This window comes from Phoxinus phoxinus (assembly GCF_949152265.1).
Source record: "Phoxinus phoxinus genome assembly, chromosome: 1".
Classification (NCBI taxonomy): domain Eukaryota; kingdom Metazoa; phylum Chordata; class Actinopteri; order Cypriniformes; family Leuciscidae; genus Phoxinus; species Phoxinus phoxinus.
Window position 1 is genome coordinate 44,772,640 of NC_136876.1, and position 10,524 is coordinate 44,783,163.

General features: G+C 43.4%; 2 protein-coding genes across 3 annotated transcripts; both read left to right on the forward strand.

Annotated features, from left to right (window-relative positions):
- The first annotated feature begins 1,485 nt into the window (after positions 1 to 1,485).
- On the forward strand, positions 1,486 to 4,584 carry LOC307002385 (uncharacterized protein). Of its 2 annotated transcripts, none has more exons than XM_079619966.1 (4): positions 1,486 to 1,804; positions 2,581 to 2,712; positions 2,991 to 3,128; positions 3,345 to 4,584. In XM_079619966.1, the coding sequence occupies exons 1-4, from the start codon at positions 1,714 to 1,716 to the stop codon at positions 4,382 to 4,384; spliced, it is 1,401 nt and encodes a 466-aa protein (XP_079476092.1). In that variant the 5' UTR covers positions 1,486 to 1,713; the 3' UTR covers positions 4,385 to 4,584. The 2 variants fall into 2 exon arrangements, with proteins under 2 accessions (XP_079476092.1, XP_079476093.1); XM_079619967.1 differs by having other exon boundaries at positions 1,500 to 1,698; positions 3,345 to 4,462.
- Positions 4,585 to 7,390: 2,806 nt separating this feature from the next.
- Positions 7,391 to 10,047, forward strand: LOC306997041 (uncharacterized protein). Its single transcript, XM_079610063.1, has 4 exons — positions 7,391 to 7,712; positions 8,489 to 8,620; positions 8,899 to 9,036; positions 9,253 to 10,047. Exons 1-4 carry the CDS (start codon positions 7,622 to 7,624, stop codon positions 9,801 to 9,803), a joined length of 912 nt encoding a protein of 303 aa, XP_079466189.1. The 5' UTR covers positions 7,391 to 7,621; the 3' UTR covers positions 9,804 to 10,047.
- The last annotated feature ends 477 nt before the right edge of the window (positions 10,048 to 10,524 follow it).

The following is a 10,524-nucleotide window of genomic DNA, read 5'->3' on the forward strand; positions in this document are numbered from 1 at the left end:
ATTACCTCATGTCTCAAAGCACATAACATGTAAGCAATAAGGTACGAGTGGCTGTGCTGTATCGTAAATAAGTCACAGCTAAAGGGAGTTGTTAGGCATGACACGAAGCAGAGTTACCACACGATGCAAAAATGAAAGCTAAAAAATATATATCAATGCAACTTTCATGAAGTAAAATCACAAAGGCTTCCTTCAGCTGGAAAGAATAGTCCCTGACCGTGAACAGGAACAGAAGTTACATTATTTCACCATGAGATGGTGGCAAAGATTGTCTTTATGAGTGAGTCAGTCAGTAGAGAAGACTTTTATATTGAAAGGACTGAAACTTGTGAACACGGAGAAGCAATATGCAACCAGAGCCCGTCTACGGAGAGCCTGGCCACTACCTATTAAGTCCTATTGTATCGAATTTTGGTTGTAGTTCCACCAGAGTTCCACTGGGGGCATTCGCCCGAGTGCAAAATTAATGGGAGTCTATGGAACTAGACGGCTACATTTGTCTCTTTCACCCGATCGCCGTTGAGAAATCTCAGATTTGATTGTAGGTTTTGCAAGTTCAACATGGGTTATAGTTCGAAAGTTGAATGAACGAGTAGGCTACTTATGTCATTTCGATTTCTTACAGGTTGAGTTGTTGTTGCCCATAACACGCTAGCATTCTGCTTATGAACGCTGATTGGTCAGTGAAGGACTGATTACGACCAGAGATACCGCTTGATGGTATCGTGGCATCCGAAGCGGGACCAGAATTTCTTCTAGCAAAAACTCTTCTAGCACGTGTATCTACCTGTGTCAGGTGTGTTGTCGATGCCTTGAGAGAAAAGAAATTGCAAAGCGTGAAAGCACCACAGTGACTGAAGGATTGCCATAAAGCAGTATCTCTGGTCGTACGAGGTGTATGACGTCATTGACATTTTAAAATACTTTTTAAAGCAAATAAGTGACTCTAAAAAATCGAACACCCAGCAATGTGTAATTTCTTTGCATCTCCTTTCGAAAACAACATTCAAATTACTAGACAAAAAATTATATCCCGAGAAAAGTGGATTTTGAGGGGTATAGCTCCATAGACCTCCATTCATTCCGCACTCGTCCTGTGAGCGCCCTCATATGGAACCAGAGTGGAACTGCAACCAGTTCAGAAGCCGGAAGTTTACTGAGAGTGGCAGTTCTCCCCATATTAGACATTCTCTGATGCAACTGAAAAATGACTAGTGCGTCAGGGCACTGGAGAACCCCTTAACTGTTAAAAGGACAAGATATCGCAGAGGACATTCAAACAGATTTTTTATTACGGTTAAAACTTTTGGTACTACTCCGACTTGTACCACTTGACCGCTGTACCACCTGACCACTACAGATTCTTTTGGCAAACGCTCAATCATCTCCTAATTACTGTAATTATTACGACATCCAACCCTAATCAAACACACCTGAACAAGCTGATCAAGGTCTTCAAGATTAGGCTACTAGAAAGCTACAGGCAGGTGAGATTCATCAGGGTTGGAGTTACCTAGACCTCCTTGGATCTATAAAAACTTGTTTTCAAGAAGCTCTTTAAACCCTTTTTACAGTGTTTGTTGTGGGATTTAGCAGATGTTTTGATGCAGCGACACAGTTTTTCATTGTAGTTTTGTTTTCCTTCCTGTTCGCCCCTCCTGACTCACTAATTCAGCACATCTTCTAGCAGAGTTGATTGTGAGATCGTAGGTCATGAGGATGACAGCTCGAGTGTACTGCTTGTTTAGTGCTGTTTTATTGTGTCTGTCTGCATGTTTGAGCACAACAGACGCTGGAGTCGTAGGTGAGAAGATCTTTTAGCTTCATTGCACAGCCCGAAGAAAGTGCCTTACAAAATATGACTTGGACCCATCTCAGCACATTGGTTTACAAAAGTACAGACGTCCAGCGGAAGTTTAACTTCGTATGGTGGTTTAGTTTCAATAATAAGCAAGCTTTAATTATGCAAACCTGTCATAAGTTTATGCATTTATTTCATTGTACAAGTAAAACCCATACAATCACTAATGGAGTATTTTAGTTTACTTTAAATCAAGACAACTAATGCTATATGGTTACACAATTGTTACCACATAGACATCAATCCTGAGTTTAAACTTCTGCTTCATGTTTTGTTTTCCCTATTTGAACAACTATTTAGGCCTTCAATAGCCTCTAACATGGGGAGCTATAACTTTTCTTGTGTTGTGTAGCCTAATAAAATGCTTGAAATGAGGCAGGTCATGGGGATGGCATAACAATTTTTGAAGACGTACACTTAGTTACACACCAGTAAATGTATAAACCACATATTTACTGGTGTGCATGTTTTCTATCAGCATTGCACTATTACTCGCCCAACTATAGGTTGTAACGGCACTCTCAGTCTTTGAAACTAATTGACGCAGTTTAGTGAGAAATGGTAGATGTCTAAGCTACTTTGATTTGAAGCTGATAAATGTGAATATTATATTAAAGTTTGTGGCACGTATTGCAAAACCCCTGACTTGCAAATGCTGAAACAAGCTATACAGCACTTCCTGGTCTCCCCTAACTATCCTCTTGAATCCTCTTCTGTAGTGTCCGGTCAGTGTCCGGCGATGCTGACCGTCGTGCCGTCCCGTCGAGGATGTCTTCGTGATAGAGACTGCTCTGGAGGACACAAATGCTGTCAATTTCCCTGTGGGACTGCGTGTGTGCCGCCTGTTTTCAGTGAGTTTAATTATTGATGGATGCTAAAGATATTCCAAAAGAAAGACTGAAAAAATGGTGTATAAACAAGTGTTCACTCAGAAATTGCTAGTAAATTTCACAATTGCAAAGAAACCGCAAGTAACACTTTGAACTAAACGTCAAACTACGAAGTAGAAAGACTGAATATTCCTGTCAAAACTAATCTGATCATCTTTGACAACTTACATTTTTTAAGTGGTGAATGAGACATTCAGTATTCAGTGATGTGGTTTCTCTGTCATGTGTCTGTATAATAGCAAAGCCAGGGGTGTGTCCAAGCACAAAGTCTGGAGCAGGAATGTGTGCCGAGTTGTGTTACTATGACAGTGACTGTCCGAACAATGAGAAATGCTGCAGCAATGGATGTGGACATCAGTGTATGGCTCCATATACAGGTATGTGATATGTTATTATATTAGTGTTTGGGTCGGCTTTATTTCAGTTTATCTTGTTTGATTTTATTGCTTTACCGTTCTATGTGTCAAAAGTATTCAGCCGAACCAGCACCGGATGGATAATTACGATTAATACTTAAAATAAGAAACTTGCAATTTGTGTTTTATGCTGTATATCTGAGACTGGATTAAAGCGGATTATCTGTATCCATACAGTGAAGCCTACAGCCGAACCGCAGACGCCAGCTGCCGAGCTGCCGAATCCTCCAGTGACGCCAGCAGCCGAGCTGCCGACGCCTCCAGCTGAGCTGCCGAATCCTCCAGTGACGCCTCCAGCCGAACTGCCGAATCCTCCAGTGACGCCTGCAGCCGAACTGCCGAATCCTTCAGAGACGCCTGCAGCTGAACTGCCGAGTCCTCCAGTGACGCCTGGATCTGAACCGCTGAATCCTACATTGACTCCTGCCATCGAACAGCCCAAGCCTCCAGTGAAGCCTGCCGGCGGACAGCCCAAGCCTCCAGTAAAGCCTGCCGGCGAACAGCCAAAGCCTCCAGTAAAGCCTGCAGGCGAACAGCCCAAGCATCCAGTGAAGCCCAACGGCGAACAGCCCAAGCCTCCAGTGAAGCCCAACGGCGAACAGCCCAAGCCTCCAGTGAAGCCCAATAGCGAACAGCCCAAGCCTCCAGTGAAGCCCAACGGTGAACAGCCCAAGCCTCCAGTGAAGCCTGCCGGCGAACAGCCCAAGCCTCCCGTGAAGCCTGCCGGCGAACAGCCCAAGCCTCCAGTGAAGCCTGCTTCCGAACAGCCCAAGCCTCCAGTGAAGCCCAACGGTGAACAGCCCAAGCCTCCAGTGAAGCCTGCTTCCGAACAGCCCAAGCCTCCAGTGAAGCCTGCTTCCGAACAGCCCAAGCCTCCAGTAAAGCCTGCTTCCGAACAGCCCAAGCCTCCAATGAAGCCTGCTTCCGAACAGCCCAAGCCTCCAGTGAAGCCTGCGTCCGAACTGCCCAAGCCGCCAGTGAAGCCTGCGTCCGAACAGCCCAAGCCTCCAATGAAGCCTGTCGGCGAACAGCCCAAGCCTCCAATGAAGCCTTTCGGAGAACACCCCAAGCCGCCAGTGAAGCCTGCCGGCGAACCGCCCAAGTCTCCAGTGTGTGCTGAAAACTGTCACCAAACTCACCCTGATGGCAAATGTCCTAGCCATATGGGGGATCCTCATCACCTTATGGGGGCTCATAAGGAATGTGGCCTTGCATAAAGTGTGCTGATTTAACCATTGAATGTATGGGATCTCTTCCCTGTTTTTCACCAAATAAATCTCAAATTTTAAGACTTCTCTCTTTGTTTCTGTGGAAAAACAAAGACAATTGCTTGATTGTAGTGTTGGTGTTTTTGGTATTCCAGTGTCATTTGGTTGTTCTCACCTAATGGCTTATTGGCATTAGTGCTTTAGGAAGGTAAAAAATCACCTCACCAAGACCCAAACACGTCTTGTAACGAAAGACCTCTGTTTTCATCTTCGCACAAAACGGGCACTGAAATATGCATGCACAATTTTCCACGCACATATTGGGATGTAGAAATACTTTCCGCAGACTATGCTTACACACTTATTTTTTCTTAGCAATGCTAAAACGCACATCAACCGTTCACTTGTTTACCGTTCGTGTAAACACTACATTCAGATTCACCAATCGGAATGAATTCAGTCCGAATGAAACAAAAGGTGTGCATTTAAACATAATGAATGGCGACCGCAGAAACCAAAAGCCGGATGGCGGACATCCCGAAATCCGCACGAGCCGCAACACTGCGAGGAACAGCCGCGGACGATGGAGGATCGAGGCAGCAGAGGAGCGACACCGGCCCGGCAGTCAGGAGGACGAGCCCGGGCAGACTCGTAACGGAAATTTACGATAAAACGGCGTCTTTTCAGTTTCGAGTCAACTAGTAACCTTTTTGTATCAACTCTTCCGATACTGGCCTCTGTAACTGGTAGGCGTGGCCTCGTAGGGCAGTGAAGAAAGTGTATTCTGGGAGTTGTCTTTCATCCACATGAGCCAAAAATACATTTTCTGACTTTTCTCCGTCTAGAAGGTACCAACTTCTAAAATAATTTCACATTTCTACTACATACATGACCCAATTTAAATACACATTCATCTTTCCAGCGGTGAAGTATCCCTTTAATCTGCATGTTTCCACACACGGCGCCGCCATTTGGTTTTCGCTAGCGACAAAAGTGTAACCAGTTCTAACGCAATGGCAAAAGTTTGAGCAAAGCATGCAAACTCTTCTGTCGTTGGCTGCACAGAGCACTATTTGACCAAAAAAAGTTAAACATGATGCCACATTCAAGTCGATGAGGTGAATCAATGTAACTCCACAACAACTACATAACTGTATCCACTAACCATTCAGAAACGTCCAGGTTAAGTCTAAAAGTTGCAACCTCTTCCTGAGTCTCTCCGTAAGGCTGCACTCCGCTACTTATTTCTGAAATTTGACTGAAATTTGCGTGTTTTGTTATTGACGGAGTATCCGAAGCTCGTGTAAAGGATCATCCGTCTTCTGAACGGGGGGCGGGGAGCAGCAGCTCTTTTGCATTTAGAGGGACACACACACACAAACAGCGCGTTTTGGCTCACACCCAAAAAGGGGAAACTTTGACAAGCTCTAATCAATGATCTGGGTTGTATTTTCAGCTGTAATTTCCCAGACACATTCTGGGGGCACCATAGATTTATATTACATCTTGTGAAAAGCGGCATAATATGTCACCTTTAAATTACCTCATGTCTCAAAGCACATAACATGTAAGCAATAAGGTACGAGTGGCTGTGCTGTATCGTAAATAAGTCACAGCTAAAGGGAGTTGTTAGGCATGACACGAAGCAGAGTTACCACACGATGCAAAAATGAAAGCTAAAAAATATATATCAATGCAACTTTCATGAAGTAAAATCACAAAGGCTTCCTTCAGCTGGAAAGAATAGTCCCTGACCGTGAACAGGAACAGAAGTTACATTATTTCACCATGAGATGGTGGCAAAGATTGTCTTTATGAGTGAGTCAGTCAGTAGAGAAGACTTTTATATTGAAAGGACTGAAACTTGTGAACACGGAGAAGCAATATGCAACCAGAGCCCGTCTACGGAGAGCCTGGCCACTACCTATTAAGTCCTATTGTATCGAATTTTGGTTGTAGTTCCACCAGAGTTCCACTGGGGGCATTCGCCCGAGTGCAAAATTAATGGGAGTCTATGGAACTAGACGGCTACATTTGTCTCTTTCACCCGATCGCCGTTGAGAAATCTCAGATTTGATTGTAGGTTTTGCAAGTTCAACATGGGTTATAGTTCGAAAGTTGAATGAACGAGTACTTATGTCATTTCGATTACTTACAGGTTGAGTTGTTGTTGCCCATAACACGCTAGCATTCTGCTTATGAACGCTGATTGGTCAGTGAAGGACTGATTACGACCAGAGATACCGCTTGATGGTATCGTGGCATCCGAAGCGGGACCAGAATTTCTTCTAGCAAAAACTCTTCTAGCACGTGTATCTACCTGTGTCAGGTGTGTTGTCGATGCCTTGAGAGAAAAGAAATTGCAAAGCGTGAAAGCACCACAGTGACTGAAGGATTGCCATAAAGCAGTATCTCTGGTCGTACGAGGTGTATGACGTCATTGACATTTTAAAATACTTTTTAAAGCAAATAAGTGACTCTAAAAAATCGAACACCCAGCAATGTGTAATTTCTTTGCATCTCCTTTCGAAAACAACATTCAAATTACTAGACAAAAAATTATATCCCGAGAAAAGTGGATTTTGAGGGGTATAGCTCCATAGACCTCCATTCATTCTGCACTCGTCCTGTGAGCGCCCTCATATGGAACCAGAGTGGAACTGCAACCAGTTCAGAAGCCGGAAGTTTACTGAGAGTGGCAGTTCTCCCCATATTAGACATTCTCTGATGCAACTGAAAAATGACTAGTGCGTCAGGGCACTGGAGAACCCCTTAACTGTTAAAAGGACAAGATATCGCAGAGGACATTCAAACAGATTTTTTATTACGGTTAAAACTTTTGGTACTACTCCGACTTGTACCACTTGACCGCTGTACCACCTGACCACTACAGATTATTTTGGCAAACCCTCAATCATCTCCTAATTACTGTAATTATTACGACATCCAACCCTAATCAAACACACCTGAACAAGCTGATCAAGGTCTTCAAGATTAGGCTACTAGAAAGCTACAGGCAGGTGAGATTCATCAGGGTTGGAGTTACCTAGACCTCCTTGGATCTATAAAAACTTGTTTTCAAGAAGCTCTTTAAACCCTTTTTACAGTGTTTGTTGTGGGATTTAGCAGATGTTTTGATGCAGCGACACAGTTTTTCATTGTAGTTTTGTGTTCCTTCCTGTTCGCCCCTCCTGACTCACTAATTCAGCACATCTTCTAGCAGAGTTGATTGTGAGATCGTAGGTCATGAGGATGACAGCTCGAGTGTACTGCTTGTTTAGTGCTGTTTTATTGTGTCTGTCTGCATGTTTGAGCACAACAGACGCTGGAGTCGTAGGTGAGAAGATCTTTTAGCTTCATTGCACAGCCCGAAGAAAGTGCCTTACAAAATATGACTTGGACCCATCTCAGCACATTGGTTTACAAAAGTACAGACGTCCAGCGGAAGTTTAACTTCGTATGGTGGTTTAGTTTCAATAATAAGCAAGCTTTAATTATGCAAACCTGTCATAAGTTTATGCATTTATTTCATTGTACAAGTAAAACCCATACAATCACTAATGTAGTATTTTAGTTTACTGTAAATCAAGACAACTAATGCTATATGGTTACACAATTGTTACCACATAGACATCAATCCTGAGTTTAAACTTCTGCTTCATGTTTTGTTTTCCCTATTTGAACAACTATTTAGGCCTTCAATAGCCTCTAACATGGGGAGCTATAACTTTTCTTGTGTTGTGTAGCCTAATAAAATGCTTGAAATGAGGGAGGTCATGGGGATGGCATAACAATTTTTGAAGACGTACACTTAGTTACACACCAGTAAATGTATAAACCACATATTTACTGGTGTGCATGTTTTCTATCAGCATTGCACTATTACTCGCCCAACTATAGGTTGTAACGGCACTCTCAGTCTTTGAAACTAATTGACGCAGTTTAGTGAGAAATGGTAGATGTCTAAGCTACTTTGATTTGAAGCTGATAAATGTGAATATTATATTAAAGTTTGTGGCACGTATTGCAAAACCCCTGACTTGCAAATGCTGAAACAAGCTATACAGCACTTCCTGGTCTCCCCTAACTATCCTCTTGAATCCTCTTCTGTAGTGTCCGGTCAGTGTCCGGCGATGCTGACCGTCGTGCCGTCCCGTCGAGGATGTCTTCGTGATAGAGACTGCTCTGGAGGACACAAATGCTGTCAATTTCCCTGTGGGACTGCGTGTGTGCCGCCTGTTTTCAGTGAGTTTAATTATTGATGGATGCTAAAGATATTCCAAAAGAAAGACTGAAAAAATGGTGTATAAACAAGTGTTCACTCAGAAATTGCTAGTAAATTTCACAATTGCAAAGAAACCGCAAGTAACACTTTGAACTAAACGTCAAACTACGAAGTAGAAAGACTGAATATTCCTGTCAAAACTAATCTGATCATCTTTGACAACTTACATTTTTTAAGTGGTGAATGAGACATTCAGTATTCAGTGATGTGGTTTCTCTGTCATGTGTCTGTATAATAGCAAAGCCAGGGGTGTGTCCAAGCACAAAGTCTGGAGCAGGAATGTGTGCCGAGTTGTGTTACTATGACAGTGACTGTCCGAACAATGAGAAATGCTGCAGCAATGGATGTGGACATCAGTGTATGGCTCCATATACAGGTATGTGATATGTTATTATATTAGTGTTTGGGTCGGCTTTATTTCAGTTTATCTTGTTTGATTTTATTGCTTTACCGTTCTATGTGTCAAAAGTATTCAGCCGAACCAGCACCGGATGGATAATTACGATTAATACTTAAAATAAGAAACTTGCAATTTGTGTTTTATGCTGTATATCTGAGACTGGATTAAAGCGGATTATCTGTATCCATACAGTGAAGCCTACAGCCGAACCGCAGACGCCAGCTGCCGAGCTGCCGAATCCTCCAGTGACGCCAGCAGCCGAGCTGCCGACGCCTCCAGCTGAGCTGCCGAATCCTCCAGTGACGCCTCCAGCCGAACTGCCGAATCCTCCAGTGACGCCTGCAGCCGAACTGCCGAATCCTCCAGAGACGCCTGCAGCTGAACTGCCGAGTCCTCCAGTGACGCCTGGATCTGAACCGCTGAATCCTACATTGACTCCTGCCATCGAACAGCCCAAGCCTCCAGTGAAGCCTGCCGGCGGACAGCCCAAGCCTCCAGTAAAGCCTGCCGGCGAACAGCCAAAGCCTCCAGTAAAGCCTGCAGGCGAACAGCCCAAGCATCCAGTGAAGCCCAACGGCGAACAGCCCAAGCCTCCAGTGAAGCCCAATAGCGAACAGCCCAAGCCTCCAGTGAAGCCCAACGGTGAACAGCCCAAGCCTCCAGTGAAGCCTGCCGGCGAACAGCCCAAGCCTCCCGTGAAGCCTGTAGTAACACTGACTTTGAGTATAAATTGGGGAAATTAGCACTCAAATGGGAAATTAAATAATCATGGTTTTGATGAATATTATTTGCATACGCTATAAAATGGTTCTAAATATGGGCTTGTACCGCCTTGAACCGATATGAATATGCATCCGATTTACTCGTGATACTAATTCATACAGGAAAGGGGAATGATTTTAATCAGTCGTACTTGGAATTACGATTTTAAGCACTAATGCGTATACATAATAATATTTACCTCGACACTTCGATCCGTTTAGCTCTTGGCAAGTACAATCACATCCATCTGGCCATAATGGATACAATTTACTCTTCAAGAGATCAGATCGGAAATATTTAAACTATGCAATGTTTAAAAGTATGGTAGAGCGTTTTTAACAAGGTAGCATAGAAAATCTAATTTTCAGGGATTTCAGATTGTGGATTCATAAAACACAACTTCAGACGAAGATTACAATGAAGTTTAATAAAAGACAATTTAAAAGTACGTAGGTTACACGATCAAGAGTATAACAATATGCATAAACAAAACAAATGAGTATAAAACGATTACGTAGCGTGTCTATATAATTACACGATATTAACCAAAGAGATAGAGAGATAGATGAGAGAGAGAGAGAGAGAGAGAGAGAGAGAGAGAGAGAGAGAGAAGAGAGAGAGAGAGAGAGAGAGAGAGAGAGAGAGAGGAGAGAGAGAGAGAGAGAGAGAGAGAGAGAGAGAGAGAGAGAGAGAGAGAGAGAG

Excerpts from the sequence above, each read along its gene's own strand:
- LOC307002385 (XM_079619966.1), top strand. The coding sequence starts at position 1,714 with ATGAGGATGACAGCTCGAGTGTACTGCTTGTTTAGTGCTGTTTTATTG. Across the intron at positions 1,805-2,580 it reads AACAGACGCTGGAGTCGTAG|TGTCCGGTCAGTGTCCGGCG; the intron begins GTGAGAAGATCT and ends CCTCTTCTGTAG. Across the intron at positions 2,713-2,990 it reads GTGTGTGCCGCCTGTTTTCA|CAAAGCCAGGGGTGTGTCCA; the intron begins GTGAGTTTAATT and ends TCTGTATAATAG.
- LOC306997041 (XM_079610063.1), top strand. The coding sequence starts at position 7,622 with ATGAGGATGACAGCTCGAGTGTACTGCTTGTTTAGTGCTGTTTTATTG. Across the intron at positions 7,713-8,488 it reads AACAGACGCTGGAGTCGTAG|TGTCCGGTCAGTGTCCGGCG; the intron begins GTGAGAAGATCT and ends CCTCTTCTGTAG. Across the intron at positions 8,621-8,898 it reads GTGTGTGCCGCCTGTTTTCA|CAAAGCCAGGGGTGTGTCCA; the intron begins GTGAGTTTAATT and ends TCTGTATAATAG.